General features: G+C 59.7%; 1 protein-coding gene across 4 annotated transcripts in view; it reads right to left on the bottom strand.

Moving 5' to 3' along the window:
- Window positions 1-1860: 1860 nt before the first annotated feature.
- LOC311424681 (cyclic AMP-dependent transcription factor ATF-7) overlaps window positions 1861-19367 on the bottom strand; it is a 66257-nt gene continuing 48750 nt past the window's right edge. For 3 of the 4 annotated variants that reach the window (XM_084500004.1, XM_084500005.1, XM_084500006.1), the window contains exons 5-12: window positions 18486-18620; window positions 17548-17705; window positions 15038-15137; window positions 13686-13799; window positions 12486-12632; window positions 11060-11261; window positions 9404-9512; window positions 1861-6799 (exon numbers count right to left, since the gene is read on the bottom strand). In XM_084500004.1, the coding sequence (XP_084356130.1) occupies window positions 6460-6799; window positions 9404-9512; window positions 11060-11261; window positions 12486-12632; window positions 13686-13799; window positions 15038-15137; window positions 17548-17705; window positions 18486-18620 (1305 nt within the window). In that variant the 3' untranslated portion in view covers window positions 1861-6459. The remainder of the gene's footprint in view (window positions 6800-9403; window positions 9513-11059; window positions 11262-12485; window positions 12633-13685; window positions 13800-15037; window positions 15138-17547; window positions 17706-18485; window positions 18621-19367) is intronic. The other variant, XM_084500007.1, reaches the window with a different exon arrangement.

Genomic DNA, 19367 nt, shown 5'->3' on the forward strand with positions numbered 1-19367 from the left:
GACGGACGGACGGACAGGGGGATGGACAGGGGGACAGGGGGACAGACGGACAGGGACATGGACAGATGGGGGGGCACAGGTACAGAGGGTGACAGGGGAGAGGGGCTGGGGACGGAGGGACAAAAATAGAGGGATGGGGACGGAGAGGGACAGACGGACAGAAGGGGATGGGGATGGATGGACGGAAGGGGACAGACAGAAGGGGACAGGGACAGACGGACGAAAGGGGACAGGGACAGACGGATGAAAGGGGACGGGGACGGATGGACGGAAGGGGATGGGGTTGGATAGATGGAAGGGGACAGACAGAAGGGAACAGGGACGATGTAGGGGACGGATGGACGGGAGGGGACAGGGACAGACAGACAGAAGGGGACAGATGGAAGGGGATGGGGACAGACAGATGAAGGGGACAGACAGACAGACGGGAGGGGACAGGGACAGACAATGTAGGGGACGGACGGACGGACGGGAGGAGACAAACTCCGTGCCAGGGACGGAGCCAGGAGGGCAGGCAGGGACAGACGGACATCGGGCTGGACAGACAGACAGACAGGGAACAACCTGGGGGACCGATGGGGACACACACACGGGGGGGGGGGGGGGACACCGACGGGGACAGACACAGCACACAGACGGACAGACGGACACCACCGGGACCCCTCGTCCCGCTCCTACCCCCACCCCCCGGTCCCCCCCGTTCCCCCCCGGTTCCCCCCGGTTCCCCCCGGTGCCCCCCGGTGTCCCCCAACCCAGGACCCCCCCCCGGGACCCCCCCATCTCACCTCGGGGGCTGCAGGAGCGGGGCCGGGCTGCGGCCGGGGCGCTGCAGGGAGCGGAGCAGCGCCCCCAGCGCGGCGGGGCCGGGGGTCCCCGGGAGGGGCTCGGGGACGGCACCGGGGGCACCGGGACAGGAGCGGGTGGGGGGCAGGACCCCCCCCAGCAACAGCAGCAGCAGCAGAGCCGCCGCCGAGCGCGCTGCCATCGCCGCTGCGCCCCCCCCTCACCCCGCTTCGCCGCTTCTTATAACGGGACCGGGGCTCGAGGACGGCCCGGGGGGGTCCCGGGGGACCTGGGGGAGGGGGGCGGCGAGGGGGGGGGAGAGGATGGCGGGGATCAATCCCGGCCCCGCCGCTAATTAAAGTCATTTAGCAGCCGCGACAGCCGCCGCCGCCGGGGACGGGCTGAGACGGGACGGGCTTTGAGGTGGGGGGGGGACACAGGGGAAGCGGCGGCCCCCAGCCCTCGGTCCCCGGCCCCAGACGCCTCCCCCCCCGGTCCCGGAGCTGCCCCGGGTCCCTCCCGGACCCCCCCTCGACCCCGACCCCGACCCTGGCCCCCCCCGGCCCCCCCCCCCCCGGCCGCTCTCTGCCGCCATCCCGTGGCCCCGCCGCGCTCCTGCAGCCCCGACGGGGCGGCCCCCGCTGCGCCGCTCCCCCTCCGGCCCCGATCCGGCTGAATTCGCCCCAAAAATTCCCTTTCTGGGGGGTAGGGGAGGGGGCTCATCCCCCCTCCCCCACACACACGCACCCCAGGCTGGGGAGGTGGCGCCCACCCGAGGGCTGTCCCCGAGGTCACCCAAAAAATGCCACTGGGGTAGGACGGTGACACCGCTGGACCCCAACCCATCGAGGGGGGGGTCCCCACCTAGGGGGGGGGCCCGATGGTGGCACCCAGCTGCCACCCAAGCAGTGTCCCCCCCCCTCAGGCAGCTGTGACAGCCAAGTGCCATCCCCAAGCGTCCCCCTCCCCTTGCAGGTGATGCCCAAGGGGGTGTCCCTCCCCCCCCCACCACCCCGTGTGTCCCCCCCCCAGGGTGACACCGCGGTTGTCCCCAAGCAGGGGGCGGCAGCCACCATCTCCTCGGTAATATTTTAATGTTATATCTGCAGCATAAATAAAAGGCACATTACATGTTTGGTACGAGGGGGCAGGCGGGGACGTGTCCCCCCCCCACCGTGTCCCCCCCCACCTCCCGGCCACCCCCCCCTCCCACCCCCCCACCCCGGTCCCTGGGTCCCTGCGGGGGGCTGTGAGGACCCGCTCACAGGAGCCCCTGCGGGGGCGTCCCTGGGGGGGGGGCCCTGGGGGGGCTATGGGGGGGGGGGGGGGAAAACCATTTCGTTGCATAAGGAGCTGCGTATCCGTTCAGGACGTTGCTATATGTCTATATAGGTCTGTATATACTCGTAGATATGCATTTCTTTATAGATACTACACCCTCGGGGTACGCTTTTTTTTTTTTCTTTTTTTTGGGGTGGGGGGGCAAGGGGGTGTTTTCCTTTTTCTTGGCTTTTTCCCTTCGTGATCGTCAGCGCTCGCCCTGCGAAGCAGCTCAGGGTGGGGACGGGTCCCGCGGGCACCTCCTGGCACGGGGCTGGGGGCTGCGGTGTCGCCACCGCCCCCGCGTGCACGAAATTTGGGGGGGGAAGCGAACAAACGGGGCCAAAACCAACCCAATTCCCATCTGAGCCCTCGGCTCCGGCCCTGAGCAGGAAGACACGGGGGGGGGATTTGGGAGGAAAAAGGCCCCGAGCCCCGCCGGCTGCCCCCACCCCATCACCAGCTGAACCCCATTCGGCCCCAGGTGGGGGCTGGAGATCCCGGGGGGGGCCCAAAAACGCTGCTGCAAAGCTGGGGTTGGGGGCAATGCGTGAGACTGAAGGGGCACAAAGCTGTTTATTTTTAAGGCACCACGGCCGGGGGCTGGCAGGGGAAGGTGCACGCGCTCGGGGGGCTGCTGGCCCCCGGGTGGAAGCCAGAGCTCCGGCCCTGGGGCAGAATTTGGGTTCTCACCCCCACCTGAAGCTGTCTCTGTGCAAGAGCTGAACCAGAAGGGCGAGCAGGCACCAGCTCTTCCCTTGCCTGTCCACATGGGGGGATCCCGTGTCACCAAAGGCCACTGACTTGCCACAAAGTCCGTCCTCCCAGCCGAAAAATCCCCCAAATCCCCCCCAAACCCCTGCACATCCCCTCCAGCTACTGTCACGCTACCCCAGGGAACAAAGCGCCTCCAAGCGATGCGGTTACAAAGGGGCTGAGCCCAGCAGCGGTTCGACTCGGCAGGCTGCTTGGCTCCGGGTTACAAAACCACGCTGCCCCCCTGCTTTTTGGCAGCCAGGTTTTAATTAATTAATTAGGCAGCCCGACGCGTCCTCACGCAGCCGCTCCATCAGCACGGAGGTACTGGAAAAGCACAGGGGGGAAAAACTTGCTCTCCGTGTACCCGTTTCTCCAAAGACCCTGGAAATGGTCATCTCTTAAAAAAAAAACAACACCCACAACTCTTAAAAAAAAACCCCTACAACCAACCCTAACCCTCGTGCTGGAAATGTGACCGGCAGCCCGGGTTCGTGACATCGAGCTCTGCTGGGCACCTTTGCAGCCCTAAGAAGTGATGAACCTCTCCGGTGTGCCCCAAATTTATGGCTTGGGATGCCCGCCCATCGCAGCAGGATGGGAACGGAGCCTTGCCCCACTGCTTGGGGAGATGTTTTAGCTAAAGATCACGCCGGATTTTTTTGGCTACCTTCCTCCTGAGGAGCTCAGCTTGCCTTCAGTGGGAGGATTCAGCTTTGTCCCTCCCTGCAGCCGGGGACACTGTCACAAACCAGGACCTGGAACCTGCTCCAGGACCTGCCCTGGGCACGGCTGAGCTCTGCAGGAGCCTTACAAGTACCAGGGTACCGCACCTGAAGGGGCACAGGACGGCTGCAACCCTGGTAATTAAAAGAAAAAACAATACAAACATTAAGGTCTCATCACAAACTTGTTCCCTGATGATTGCTGCCCAGGTCTGGAGCTTTACAACCTTTTCTTTTTTTTTCATGGCTTTCTGTGTCTGTTCAAGGCACTGCGCGTGGAGGGGAGCTGGGGTGGGGAGAGGCTGGAGCTGGGCAGCAAAGCGGGGAGGCACAGGGAGAAAATCTGCAGGGCCCCCGCCTCACCTGCCAGGTCCGAGCGACCTGGGGGTGTCCGGTGATGCCACGAGGCCGGGATTTCAGGGGTTGGGGTGGTCACTGGTGGGGGGGAAAGCCCTCCTGTGGGATGTGAGCAAGTTCCAAGCGAGCTGCGAGCTCCCAGCTCTGCCCTCACCACGTGCTTTTTGTCTGAGCCGGGTCACTTCGAGTCCCTAAAGGGAAAATTCGGGGTTCGGGGATGCTGCTGCACCCGACGCCAGCACTGCCCTGGGCTCGCAGCCCCCCAGCACCACGCTCTGTGCTCCCTCCTGCCAACCCCACCAGCCCGTAGCGAAGCCCCCGGCTGCTCCTTGCCTCAATTCCTCCTTTCCCTGCTCTTCAAGGCTTGGACTGATGCCGTTCCTGGACGGCGCCGCAGCGCTGAGCCCTCTCTGCAGCCTAGGAGGAGCTGGCGAGCCGCAGTCAGCAGCTCCAAGGCGCTGCGCACCGAGGGGCAGGGACCCAGCTGGGCGACGAAGCCAATGTTTTACAAGACATTTTTGTCATTACAAGACGTTTTTGTCATTACAAGACGTTTTTGTCATGCCTGCTACCCCTGGGTGAAGGGAGACGCTTTCGCTCAACGCTGCCCAAAATCCAGCGCGGGTTTTGGCAGGATGGGGCACGGGGAAGGGGCTGCTTCACCTGACCCCAATCCTTCCCGTGGGGATGTGGGGATCTGCTGAAAACCCCATGGACCCTGCTGAAAACCCCATGGGCCCCGCTCACAGCTCGATCTCACCGCAAAAACATGGCCTGTTGGGGCAGTGAGAGCCACGACACCCATCTACGGGCAGAATCCCTGCAGAAAGAGCATTAGGGAAACAAGGGGGGGGCTGGGGGCTGCTGCGGGGTCTGAAGCAGAAGGGCAGTGGTTGAGGCCAGCGAAGCACGAGACGAGCAGGACAAAGCAGGGAGTGAGAGCAGTGGTGGAAAAAAACAAAACCGAGCCCAGGAGCTGGAGCTGGCACCGCTGAGAGAGGGCGAGGAGAAGCCGAAAAAGAGAGGGGAGAAGACAGAGCCCATCCGTGGGCAAACCAAACCACCCGCCCTGCCCGGCCGTAACGGGGCCGGGCGCTTTGCTTTGGGTTTTGCTGTCCCTGGGGACCTTCCAAGTGCAGGAAAGCCAAAGGGACGAATCGCTTTGACAAACCAACTTGGCTCAAAAAGTGGCGAGTGCGACCTGAGGCGGGCGGGAGCTCGGGTGAGGAGAGGGGCGAAGGGGTCCGGCAGGGAGAGACCCCCCCCCAAGGGGGAGGCCAGGAAGACCGAGGGCTGACGAGCTTTGAGGAGGGTTCTTGGAAGAGCCCCAGCACCCCCAGTGCCCCTTCCAGCTTCCACGAGACGAACTCCAGCCCACGAGCATCACCTGCCAAGGGCCAGCGAGGGCCCTGGGAAGCGCACACAGACCCAACATCGAGGCCGGCTGTTAGGCTGCCCTGGAAGCAGTACGAATCCTTCATTTGCTCTGGCTCGGAAGCATTTCGTGCGCCATCATCAAGAGCAGAAGACAATCGTGACGAAGAGGTAAAGGCCAGGCAAACAGAAACACCGCCGGGCGCTCCCTCCCCTCGGAACAGGCAACGATCCACGATTTAAGGCCACCATTCTTAAGGTTACGTGTCACGGAGACGATCCTTGGAACCGGAGGGATTTGTTCTCTAAGGCGTGCAGCGGGGCTGGGAGCAGTGACGAATTCTGGGGCTCACATTATCACCGGAGCTGGGGCAGCTCCTCCGTTCGCGTACCTCCTGGCTGTGTGGGTCCCCGCAGGTCCCCGCAGGTCCCCGAAGGCGCAGTCGGCGCCACGTTACCGTAAGGAAGAGCAAGAGCAGCCCTGCTGCTGCTAGAGCAGCCGGTGCCTGTCCATGCTGCTGGAGAGGCCCGGGGACACCTCCCGGGGCAGCACGAGCGACCGGTGGTTTGCAGGGGTTCGGCTCCGGTAACGTCAGCGTGCTCCAAAAGTGTCGCCGGCATCTTGCGAGTTCCCGCGAGGAGAGCGACCTCGATCCCTTTAACCTCGGAGCTCAAGGAGGCTTCCTCGTCCGAAGGTGCAATGTTTCAGGTAGCTAGAGTGGTGGTGGTGGTGGGGGGGGAGAGCAGATGCCTGGAAGCAGCATGCTGTTAAAAATAAAATACACTGACAGCACGACTAAATGTCACAGCCTCCCAGGAGCTGCGTTTTCCTTTGCTGAGAGCGGAGGGCGAGGGAACGGGGAGGGGGGGGCACTGGGACGAGTGAGAGCGCCACGGGGATCCGCCGAGCACGGAGGTTTAGTGTTAATGGAACTGAGAGCTGAAAGCAAACCATCCAAGGTGCTTTCAAAGTGAGGCTCCACGTGTCCGGGTGGCTCCGCACGGTGCCGGAGGCTCGAGAACGCGCTCGGTGCGAAGCCGCCCGGCGGGGACGGGTCGGGCGCGCACGGCAGCGGTTCGGGGCCGGGATCTGTCCAGGCTACGCAGTGTCAGAAGCGCCATATAGCTGCCCTTAACTCACTTTTTAAAAAAAAAAAAAATAAAAGAAAAAAAAAAAATCCATCTCCGTCCCCACCGCTCGGGGACTCGGGGACGGCCAGAGTCCGCGCTTTGCTTCGCTCCGTGTCCCGCGCGGGGGCTGCGCCATCATCTGCCGGCAGACTGCGACTGTGGGGCCATGATGACGTGGGGCTGCAGCGGCACGGCCAGTTCTGTCCTTTGGCTCGCCATCTGCGTGAGCACCGAGGTGGCCACGGCCTCGGCCGCCGAGCGGACGCTGAGCCCGTTGGGGGAGGCGGTGACGGAGCTGTGCTGGATGACGGGAGCCGGGGAGCCAGTGGGCTCCGAGCTCTCCTTCGGGCTTTCTGCTCGAGGAAAAGGGGGGGAAAGGAGAAAAAAAAAAGTGGTTAGGGAGAGGCTCTGCATGCTGATCCTGGTGGTAAGGGAGAGGTGATGGGATGGGAGGCTGCTGCTGCTGCTGCGGGGGCAGAAATCAGTCGTGTTTTACTTAACGCTCCCCTTTTTTAGCCAAAGCAGCCCGGAATAGAGGGGCCGATCCCTCCAGGAACCACGGCTCCCCCCACCAAATCGGGCGCCCCTTAAGGCTGAGCCAGAGCAGCTGTTTGGCAAAAGTGGGTGAGGCCTGGAAATAAAACTGATTAGTCGGGCCGTAACGACCCGGCGGGCCCCGGCCCTCGGAGAACCCCCCCCAAACCTCACAATATTCACGCCAGGAAGGCGTAAAGTGCCGGCTTCGCCCCGAGGATGGCAGAGCCAGCGTAACCTTCCTGGTAATAAATCCCTTCCCTCATTATAACAAATGAACTCTCCTACATCTTGTTTCCTGGCATGGTACTTGGTTCAAGGCCATTTAGCCCAGAGACGGAACGGTTCCTTCGGCGTCCTCACCATCTGTTGGGTGAGCGCTCAGGACCGCGCGCAACGGAAACCCTTCTGCAAAGGCACTCCAGCAGTTTGTTTGCCCGTTTTTTTTTTTACACAAATCACCTGGCCTGCTCGTTATTGTGCTCTAGAACATTAAAATCAATTAGAGCCCGTCACAAACTGTTGGCTTGCTCCATTTCTTCCGGGGCCTTGCAGGGGTACGATCGGAGGGACGGGAGGCAAACAAAGGCAGAGACCTTCCCCCGCGCCCCTTTCGGAGCTTTCCGAAACTTTGGATCCTCTCCCACCACCAGCCCCCTGCGCCCAGGCAGGGCTCCTACGGCGGAGGATAATTTGTGACCTATCAAATGCCAAGGCGAGAGCAATCAGACCTCTCCTCTTTGGGGGTATACACTCATTATCCGCAGATGTCAGGAGGAAATTCCCTCCTGTGCACTTGGCGAGATGAATTACGGGTAAGATGCGGTCACCTTCCTTTAACAGAGCAGAATAATGGCAGGAGCCGGGATACTTCTTCCACGTCGAGAGGGTAAAACCCCAGGACGCCAGAAAATCAGAGGAGAGGTTTGCAGCCTTACTGGGCACGGGCAAACGTAGCCGAGGGCTCAGCTTTCCGCCAGGTGCGTGGATATCGCGCCCCTTTCCCCTTTTACCTTCCCTCCTGAAACCTTGGCGTGGCCTCTGCTGGCACGCCGAAGGATGCGGCTCAGCACAGCAGATCTGAAAACTGGCTTGGCGGTGAGAGAGAAGGTCGAGCGGAGCTATATAATAGTTTGGCATCCCCAAAAGGAGATTTACAAGGTATTATGAATAAAACAACCCGACTGTACATGAGGCAGCTGTAATTCCATCGAGGGAATCTGGCATTTTGGTTTAAGGGGCTGCTTAGTCACAAATCTCAATAATAAAAAAAGGCAGCCGGCGGGTGGGGGGGGCGTGGGGAGGGCGGCGTGAATTTTGTGTTTATTATTCAGCTGCGTGGCGAATTCCTATTACTGGAGCAGCCGGGCTGCGAGGAATAATAATAGGAACTGTAAACTTTGGAGGTTAACAGGAAAAAAATCCCGTCGCCTCTCCGCGTTATACGCAGAGCCAACACCTGTCTGCGAGGGCTGGGGACAGCGAGGGCTTTCACGACCACATCACTCAAGCTCTGAGCTGCTGTAATGAGTGAAAATAAAGCAGCAGTGCCAGGCCCCGTGCAGCACGTATCTGTGCCTCGCTGCGCAGGAGAAGAGCCCTGCAGAGACCCAGAAGATGGGAAGCAGGAGGCAAGAAGGAAGGACGCTGCCTGAGATCTTTGGTTTTGGGTTTTTTCCCCTTCTCTCCCTGCCTCTTGTCCCCTTTATCCAGGCAACGCCCGGGGACTCCAGCATCTTCCAGAGGCTCTGCACGAACGCCACAGTGCGGAGCTGTTATTGCAGAGATGACAGGAGAGGCACGAAGGAGCCAGACGTAATGTTTAGCTCCGGGGTTGATTATAATGAAATAGGCAGCATAAAAAAAAAAAAAAAAATGAAAGAAAGAAAGAAGAAAAAAAAAAAAAAGATAAAAAGAGGCCTTCTAACTTCCAAAGGCAATTTGATGTGAATTGCAGAGCACGAGATACAGAGCCCCATGATGTCATTTATAGAGTCTGGCCTTTCCTGACTCTGGCTTTGCTTGCAGAGCAGCAGGACTTGGTAACTTCAAAGAGAATTCAAGCTCCTGGCACGCCGCCTGCCAGAGACGCTGGCCTGCGCGCCGGGGAGGAGCGGAGACGTGGATCTCTGTCAAATGCTCCACGCTACGGAGGCGCTGAGGGAGATGCACTGCCTCCTCCCCCAGTGCTTTCACCCCTCGGCTGCAAGATCCCGGGTTAAAATGATGATTTGCAGTTCCCTCCCCAGCAGGACCCTTCCCGGTACGGATGCTCTGAGGCTGTACCGAGCAGGAGACAGAGGAGCAGGGAGGTGATGGAGCAGAGGCTGAGATAAAGGCTCCCTTCCTGAGTGCCTTATGCAGGTTTCTGCTGGTTCGACCTACTTCAGGGGCAGCAGGGACTGGCAGAAACCACTACTCACCGAGATAGCCCTGTGTTTTCTTCTGTAGTGCAGTGACGGGGCAGTCCTTGTGAGCCAGCAGGAGTTGCTTCAGTTGAGCAACTTCGTTCCTCAGCAGCGTGACTTCGTTCTGAGAAGGAAACAAAAGCACGGGGGGCTGCATCGCTCACAGCCCTGCCAGCAGCCTCTAGCAACAGCAGGATGATAATTCACGTGCCCTGCAAGCTTACGGCTTGTTAGCTGCTTTGAGATGCCCGAGGGCAGCTAGCACAAATCATGCTGACCAGCAGGAGAGCCCCTCAAGGTGTCCACCACCAAACCCTGGGCACATTTTTGCCCAAGCCCTCTTGGTAATGCCAACAGCTCGAGTCCAGCACGCTGCTGGGGATGGGGGAGAGCTGAACATAGCTCAGAGATGAGCAGACACTGATCAGCTTGGGGCCATCCCTGTCCCTCTGGGGCAGCAGCCAGGCTACGACCACATCAGGCCATGCCAGGCTCTGGGGAACAGCAGAGCTCCTCCAAGCCCTCAGCACCTCCCTGAGCTGTTTTGTCCGACAGGTGAAGGTGTTGGACCTTTAACACGACGTGTTTTATAGGTGAGGAATGGTGGCACAGAGGGAATAACTCACACGGAGCCCCAGCGATCTGCGGCTGTGCTTGGTGCTCTGGCTTTGCTAACCACAGAGCCATCCTCCCTCCCCAGAGCCCTCCTGCTGCCAAGGAGAGCAGTTAACTGTTACCCAGCCCGCTCTGTAGTCCTCTCTGCCTTCTCTCTGCAACTCCAAGATAACCTTTCCTGAGGCCCCAAGCCTTTCAGATTGACTTTGTGCCGTGAAAACAGGTCCGCTTCCCTAGGAGCCTTGTGTAGCACATTATTCCCCTATTGAAATGTTTGGACAAACAGCTGAAAGTCAGGCAATTGTGTTTCAAAGTTGCCCAAGGAAACAGCTTCTATAATTATCTTGGGAAGAGAATAAAAATACCATGATCGCTGCTATTGAAAAAAATCCCGCTGCGTGAGTCACCAGCAACCAGGGGAAGAAAAAGCCCCGAATGGACACGAGTTCCATTTTTTGCAGACCAATCCTTGGCCAATGCTGAGTGCATTAACAAGGGGGCTAATTGCAAGTGAAATTACGTTCAGCTGCCCGTGTTTGTAGATTTGCTGCATTTCTGCTCAGCAAGCAGGGGGTGCAGCCCAGAAAACCCCAAGTTCTCCCTAAAAATCAGCCCGGCTGCAGCTGCTAAGCCCCCTCCTCGCCCCTCTGCCAGGTCTGACGTGCAGGGAAGGGAACTGGGGCTGCTTCTGGCGCCCCTGTGCCAGCAGAGAGCTCTTCCTCGCGCAGGAGAGGCCTCAGCTCTGTAAATACAGCTGCTTCCTGAGGCCTCCAGCTCCCCTCCCGAGGCTGGCACCGCTCCTCGTGCCGCAGCGCCGCCTTGACGGGGCGAAGAGGCAGAGCCCTTGCAAGGGGAACAGGGGGAGAAAAAAGAGCACTGAAGGGCTCCTCCCTGGCTGCTGGGAGTGAAATGGCCCAGAGGCAGCAATCCTGCTCCAGAGAGCAGCATCCAAACACCTCTTGTCTCCGCGGCACGGGGAAGACGTTCCCTCCGGAGCGACCGTCCCAGCGCCGCCGGGCTGGCGAGCGGCTGCGCTCGGCCTCCCCGGTTACATACTCACGCTCAGCTGGATGTTCTGGGTCGTGAGCTCCTCGGCTTTCTTCTCCAAGGAAGACACCCAGAGCTTGCGTTTCTGCCGGCAGCGGGACGCGGCGGCACGGTTGCGCTCCAGGAACCGCTGCCGGCGCTCGTCGGGGTCTTCGTCCACCGTGCGCCTCCGCCGCCCGCCGGTGCTGGGCGTGGGCTGGGCAGGGGAAACCTGGAGATGGGGGCGAGGGGAGAGAGATGTTGAGAGGAAGCTCTGAGGCAGGCTGGTGGCTAACACAGCCCGGTGTAACCCAGTTGTTTCCACTAGGTTTGGTAAAGAGGTCGGATCCTGCAGCTGGAGCAAAAAGGGGGTTGCTTTCGCACGCTGCGGGGGGACCACGGGCAGCCCCTGCTGCAAGGGGGGAGCTGAACTGCTCTGTAAGCTTAAGGTGTGAATCCACCTGAACTCCCTGAGATCCCAAAGATGTGTGGACATCAGGGGAATGAGTTAAATGCCAAGCTCCTTCGTGGAGACGCTGAGGGCCCGGCCAGCTGACGGCACGTAGCCGAGAGCAGAAGCTTCCTCCCTGCAACGCCGAGGAGCTGATGCAGTCAATGACCACGGGCAGAGCAAAAGGCACAGCCTTCCTCCTCATTTCACTTCGGAGACTCGAAAAGGAACTTGGTGTGACTGGGGAGGTGCCTGCACAGCCAGCTCCTGCTCGTCAGCCGGCGGAGGGCGACTTCCAGCTGCAGGGCTGGGAGCGCGCGGCCCCGCTCTGACGCACGGCCCCGCTCGCGGTCTCCGTTCGGGCTCAGTTCCGAGCGGGCAATTTGCTTTAAAAATTCATTTGGGTTGAATTTTCCCTGCACGTCTTCAGCTCCACAAGCTCTCGGAGGCAAGTGGCTGAAAAGATTTCGTCGCGCCGCACAATTTCCCCGTTTTATTTCGGGAGAACAAAGGAAAAGCCGGCGAGGGCAGAGGGTCCTGCAGGCACAGCCTCGGCGGCGCTTCTGCAAGGGCTCTGTAATTACACTGCCACCATCGGGGAGTGCAGTTACACTTCGGTACTCGCTGTCAGGCAGCATATGGATATTAAACTTTTGGAAGCCTATCTAACTGACAGAGCAGGTGGCGATCCTGATGGAAGGCTGGCATTTGGTGAGCTGGCAGGAGCCGGTGCAGTTGATTGCCTAAGAGGGGAGCATTTAACCCTAGTAATTGAGCAGGGAGAAGAGAGCAAAATATTCTTTCGAAACTCCAGACCTTGCCACGCAAATTAACACGTTGCTGAAGTTTTCTGCCTGGTGCTGTTTGAGAGCATTAGTGTTGAAGCAGCAGTGAAAAAAAAAACAAGGTTTTTAACCCATTCTGCAAGCCAGGAAGCCGCAAGGTTTTCCTCCTGTTTCCCTGAAGCCCAGAACCCCCCAGCACGTAGGCTGAGCAGCAGCAGACCTGTGGCTGAGCTGGGGAGGGGGCGTCGGGGTGCTGGACAAGGATCTGACTCTGCTCCGGGCGCGCGGTCACCATCGTGCTGGCCGAGCCCACCACCAGGTTGCTGCCGTTGAGCGAGGAAGACGCCGTCAAGCTGGCCTTCAGCCTCTGGAGAAGGAGAAAAACGGGACATCAGCGGGGGTGATCTGTGTGCCGTGAAGGTTTTATCCCGCTCCAAATCCCAAATGAGAGCCAGCCCCAAAGGCAGGCTGCAGGGCCCGGCTCAGGCCTGAGCAGGCAGGTGCCTGAATCCCAAAATTGCTCCTGCAGCTGGCACCAGCCCACCCGCAGCCTGCAGGCTCTGCAGGACCACGAGCTCCAGAGCCCCAGGTGCCTCCGAGCACCAGGAGTGAAGAAGGAAGGGGATGGAGAAGGACACAGGCACGACCATGGCCATGTCTTGCAAGTTCCTTCTCTGGGCAGCCACACGCAGGGGAGCAGGACTGCTCCGTTTCGGGCCTCAGACATCGTTTAAGATTTTAAACTCCCAGCTCTGCCCATGAACCCTGCAGACACCCAAAGCAGGGCGGGGAGGGAGCAGCGACAACGTGGGGCGCACCGGGAACGGCGAGCAAGCACTGCCCTAGGAGGCAGCTCTGCAAATGCCCCCACCCCGTCTCAGACCCAAAACCGTGGGGTTTCGTTGCTCTTTGCTCTGAAATTTACGTTTGCTTCCTCCCGAGTTTGAGCTGTGGAAGAGCCAGCAGTGGAAATTTAAATTTTTTTTTTTTTTTTTTAATTTTAAGGAGTCGACACAAACCCCATTACCGGGATCCTTGGATTGCAGCACAGCATCTCTCCTCTTGGCTCTGCCTCCTCCGAGCCCACCTCCAGCCCATCTGTTACCTTGGAACTGGAAGCGCCAGCTTTACAAAACAGCCGTGTTTAGGACGGGGCTGAGGTTTGTCTCGACAATAGCGTGTGCCTGCTCTGCCTGCCAGAGCCCCAGCGCTGATTAGTCTAATATTCCTGCTGGCATTTCCAACACCTGCTCTCGGTGCGAGGCAGCGCTCCGGCGGCTGCGCGGGGCTTCAGGCAAGCAGCAGCTCTTCAGGAAAGCCAGGGGGGGAAAAAGCCTCCAGACACCTTTTTCTGGAGGAGCCGGGGACGATGGAGGGACGTCGACGTGCTGCCCTCCCCGGCGTGTGTTTGGACACTTACCATTTTGGCTTCCGAGTGCACGGGGAGGCCCGACGGCGAGATGGAGCCGCTGCTGTTGATGGGAGGCCCGGGAATACCAGGAATGTTGGGCACCATGGACATGGGCCGAGCCAGCTGTCGGGGAGGGAGCAACACGCAGGGGCGTGAGAAGCTGCGGCGCCGCTTTCGGTGGCGAGCTCCGTGAGGTGGCTGCGTAATAACTCCCCAGCCGGGCGCATTTATAAAGCTCGACGCACGTTCAGCACTTAACTGCTGCCATCCGTTACGTCTGCTGTCACCGAAGGCCAGCAGCCACCCCTTTGGTGGCCACGCCGGCTGCTGAAGAATTGCCCAAGCCACACCAGCCCGGCGCTCGGGACAGGGAGAAGGGTGGGTGGCCCGAAGCCTCCCTCCTTTCTCTCCTTGGAAGGTTTTTCCTCACCAGAAAACGAGTGCAGACGGAGAGGGAGGGAACGAGAACCCCGCTGGTTCTCTGCCCAGCTCCGCTGCAGAGCTGCAGCAACACCAGGGGTAAAAGCATCCCCTCTTTTTGAGCAGGGTCAGCCTCCTGCAGGGGCTAAAAAAACCCCACCAGGGTTTGCACTTGCGCTCACAAGCCGCTCAGGTACGCTGCTGCAAAGCTCTACAAACGCAAGCCTTGTTCCCAGCGAGCAGGGAGGTGTGAAGATGTTTCCGTGCCCGCGAGCTACGCCGAGCTGCCCGTGCATCTGCCTCTTTTGACGTCAACGTTCCCGTTACCTGAGGCTGAGGGTTTGGGCCATTACTCCCTCCGAAGCCAAAAGCCGTGCCCAGCAGGACGGGCAGGATTCACGCAAGCTGCCCGGCAGGGAGCTGAAACGCTCCGAAGCCCGACCAGCCACCCACCAGGCAAATCTGCTCATGAATTTTGGACCACAGAAAATTCTCTGCGTGCAAAAAAAGCACAACCCGCAAGGCTCATATTCCAGCAGCGCTTTAGCACGGTGGCGGGGCCAGGGTGGCTTTCCTGGCCTGCAAAGACCAACATGTTCCCTGCAAGCTCGAATGGTTTCAATTGAGGCACGCTGTTCCAAATGGAGGCAGCTAATCAGGGATCCTACAGTTCCCAGCCCTGGATCAATGGCATGAGCCATCTGTCTGGGCATGGCTTTGTTTTTTTCCAGACTTATTGCCCTCTAGTGTGATCGACACGTTATTACTACCTTGCCAGAGCTGGCCCCCCCCTCCTACTCCTCCTCTTCAAGTCTTATCTTGCACAGAGGGGGAGAAACATTTTCATTTTTGCAAAATGGGTCTGCCTGCACGTATTTGGCAGGGGGAAAAACTCCGTCCCCTCCTCTGCCTCGCAGAGCTGTGCTGGAAGCGTCCCTTACCGATATCACAGAAGGCATCTGCACAGGAGGGCCTGGGAGGACAGGCATGGTCTGCCCGTTCGGAAGCTGCACGACAAGCGGGAGGGAACCCGTGGGCGACCTGGGGAGACAATTCAAGCTCTCGTGGATTATTTCACGCTTATATTTCATCGTTACATCACCCCGGCAGCCCCACGAGCTCGGGGAGAGAAGCACAAATTCTGGTCAGCGAATCTGGGCCCATTCTCCCGTTCCTGCTCAGCCCCTGGCCAACCAAAACCCCACGGCTGCCAAAGCCTGGAGGTGTGCTGCCCACCTGAACGCAGAGAAAAGCACATCCAGACGCTGCTGCCTGGGGCTGGGGCTCTCCAGAGCTGCTGCAGCCACTCCCTGGGGAGCCCGAAGTGCTCCAGCAGGCAGAGGGGTGGGCTGGGCAGCAGCCCCTGCCTCCTGCTCGCTTCTCAGCCCCTGAGCCACATCTGCTGGGCTCCCACGGCAGGGCTGAGCTCCCCATTAACGCTTCTGACCCTTACAGCTCAGGAGAAAACCTCCTCGATACGGAGCTGGCGTGGGGCTGGTTCGTGTCTGCCTGAGGAATGGCTCTGGGGAAAAAACGGGGCCGGAGCCCATCGCAGCAGGCTGGGGAGGGGGCGACCCCGCCAGGGCTGGTGGTTACGGATGACAAATGCCCAGAATTTTTTCCCTTGCAGATGGCTCTGCAGCGAGAGGTGATGGTTGTGCGTGCGCTGACAAAGAGGCGCCCGGCTCCCTGCCTCCGTCTCAGAGTGCTGCCAACCCCACCGCAGAGCCTGCGACCCTCCAGACCCAGCCTGCCCTAGGAAAAGGGAGGAAAAACCAGAGCTGCTCTGGCTCTGGCTGCAGGGGAGAGGAAGGAAAGGGTCCCTGCCAGAAAGGGCTGCTCCTCCTGCTCCTCCTCGCTTCACGCCGGCGCCGCGGGGAGCCGAGCGGAGGCAGAGCCGAGCCAGGAGGAGAGCAGAGCTGCTGGCAGCTTGGCTGGGGGGGGGGAGAAGAGGAATAAAAAAAAAAAAAAGCCCTGCTGCTGCCTTGCTGCCTCCTCCTCCTCCTCCTCTGAGCCCGGGGAAGGGGGCAGAGGAGGCTGGGCTGCCTGCGACCTCGGAGGAAGCTGGCACGGAGTCGTAGCGGGGTGGGGAGAGGCAGGGAGCGCGGCTCGGAGCGGGGAGCTCGCCACGCCAATAACTCAGGCAGGAATTTTTAAGGCTGCCCTGGGACCGCCAACGCTCGGCTCTCATTCATTTCTATTGGGCATCCCAAATCCTCCAGGCTGCTCTGAAAAGCCCGGCCTAACAAGGCGAGTTACGGGGAGGTCACAGCCTCCCCTCCATCTCTGTCACGCCGACGACCCCACCACGTCTGCCGCGGCCCTAATGCAGGGACCCTCGTTAAAGCTGCAGCCTGACCCCCCCCCTGTGGAGCCTGCTTCAGCTCCGGGAGGGATCTGGCCCTGCAAGCTGCAAAGGGCACACGAAATCCCATTAAAAGTCCAGCTCCCCCCAGTTCTGATCTCCTCGTGTCTCCAAGCGAGGGGGGGGACCTGGTGCCAAATGGCCCCGCGAGCCTCTACCCGTGCTGGGTTCCTGGAGGGGGGGTTTAAGGCCTTTTTGGAACCCCAGGACAATCACTTAACCCCTTAATGCCTCAGGACAGGATTTAAAACTTTCCGTCAGGAAGCCTGGATTGATGGTGCCACGGGGTCAGAGCGAAAACACACACAAAAATATGAAGTGACAGCCAAAAAAAAATAAATGGCCCGGTTAATGCAAGGAGCCAGCCTCCACCCAGGGCAATTAGAAAGAGGCCAGGAGCACGGCAAGAAAGCAGCATCCTGACACCACAGAATGGAAGCAGGGCTAAAGAGGTGTCTCCTGAGGGCTCATTGTCATGGGCTTCCTGCATCCTTCGGGCTCCTTCCCTTCATGTGCGGGGCCGGGGCTGCCTCACCGAGGGCTCTGGAGCCTCCGATCCCGATGGCGAGGAGGAGCAGGTCATTACATCTGCCGAAACAAACAGCTCCCGAGGCAGAAGCTGACCACGAAGGAGGCCAGCAGGTTGGAGCCGGGGTTACGCTTCAGCGGCCACGGCTGTCTGAGGAAATCCCAAAGCCATTAAAGGAGCAGACGATTTCCTAACCGAGCTCTCTGCTCCGCACCAGGCTGGAGAAGCGACCCGGGAGTCCCCCGGCTGGCCACGTTCCCGTCACAGACACCAAACGTGGTGTCACCGTGGTTGGGGACCGGGCTTCATTTCTCCCCGCGGTGCTTTCTGCCTCGTTTCGTTCCGCTACGACAATTAGTTCCTGCTTTCTGCACTTCCACCCCATCCTGCTCGTGCAGGCGGCGCTGCCACGAGGCCCTAATGCCCGAGCAGGGGGAATCGTGGCACATCAGCAGGGCTGGCAATCAAGGAGCTTATTTAGGGACCTAATTACTGCCCAGGAAGCTTGACGGTGCGGGAGGAAAACCTCGGCGCAGGTCTCTGTCCTCCGTACTTACCCGAGCTGCCTGTTGGAAGGGGGAGCCTGGGTGATGACGGAGGTGGGGGACGGCAGCGTTGGGTGCAGGGGGTCGTAGCCCAAGTGCAGAGGCAGCGAGCCCGGGCGCACGATGGTTGGGGTGGGCGTCGAGACAATGACGGGCTTGGAGGTGATCTCCTAAAGAGAGGACCGAGGGACAAAAGGAGGAGTCGTGCTGTTAGCTGTCAGGCTGATAATCGCCCGGCTGTCCCTTCTAGACACCCTCTGATGGCTTTAAGGACATTTAGGGGCAATTAGGGGAATTTTGTGTCACGGGAGCGGAGGCACGGAGGGGAGCCACGTACCCAAAGGCACACTGAGCTGAAGTCAGTGCAGGGAACGGGGCAGGGAAATTCAAACTCCTACTGCCTGCAGCAGCCACTGGGAAATAATCCCCCTCTCCGAAATAATCCCGAATCCTCTCCGAATTACCGCCCTGGCCCCAGCCGGGAAATAATCCCCCTCTCTGAAATAATCCCCCTCTCCGAATCACCGCCCCGGCCCAGCTAACGTCCCTACAGTGGGAAGTTATTCGGATGGAGACCGTGTCACCCGGGCTCATCTCCTGCTCCCAGTCACCAGGCAAAGCCCCTCCGGGCACCAGGAGCCAGGCTCGGGGAGGATGCCGAGCTCCTGCAGCACTTTCTCCCCACCAGAAGAGCGTTCCCAGTGTTACCCCGGGGCGCACAGCAAGGTTTTCTTCATTAGCCAAATCCAGGCGGAGATTTAAGTGCAGGAAACGTGTATTTGAGGAGCGGGGGGGGGGGGAGGGAAGGGGGGAGCTTTTCTCTTTGTTTCTCAAACGAGACGAGAACCTCACGAGCCCAAATCGCAGCCAAACGGAGCGGAGAAATGGCTCGCCTTCCTCCGGGGATGGAGGGAACGACACCTCCACAGGGCACACTGCCGGAAACTTACCTTCTCCTTGCTCTGCGGCGACGGCGGGTTAGAGGCAGGACTGTCTGGGGGGGAAGAGTCCACCTCCACCGGCTCTTCCTCCTTTATTTTGATGTCTGGGGTTGAGGGCAGAGACATGTCCAGGGCTCCAGCGCTCTGCAGGAAAAGCAGCCCCGGATCGAAAGGACAATTAGCTCACATTGTTTGTGAAACGTTCGGCCGGTCCCAGAGGAAGAACCCCGGCTCTGAGCCCCGGCCAAATTATTATTATTTATTTGTGCTGAAGGAGCATTTGGGAGCCCGGAGCGGAGAGCGGTGCCGCGCCGCGCTGGCCCCGTCCAAACAGAGAGACGGAGGCCTAGGCAAGACGGTCTCTGCCCCAGATGGCACCATTTTGTGGTTTCTCAGTAACACAGACACGATTCTTTCCACTGGGCTCTTTTTTCTTTTTTTTTTCCCTAAAAGGGCTCCGCTAAGGAGAACAGGTAACAAAGCCAAACGCCTGCGAGTTACAGAAGGCACTTTCATTCACAGAAGAGCTGTAAAGCATTGTATAAATCAGCCTGAATTATTTTATTACCTGATTATCAAAAGCAAACAAAGAGCCATGCAAGTTATTAAATATCTATGAGCGCCCCATTAAAATAAAACCCAACCATATGCCTGGAGCTGGCAGCCTGCCACCCCCCCCTGGGTTCCAGCAGTGCCACGTGCCCCGTTTTAACCGGCCAGCAGCTTGCTGGGGACGGGACGAGGGCAGGGTGACAACAAGGTGACACCGAGCTCTTCCCTCCCCAGACCTAAAGGAAGAGAAGAGCTGGGAGGAGACAACGTGCTGGAGGAAGAAGCACTGGAGTGGGGACGACGGCCGCAGGATGGGCTCACAAATCACCCCCCTGGCTG

This window comes from Aythya ferina, assembly GCF_964211825.1.
Source record: "Aythya ferina genome assembly, chromosome: 28".
Classification (NCBI taxonomy): Eukaryota; Metazoa; Chordata; class Aves; order Anseriformes; family Anatidae; genus Aythya; species Aythya ferina.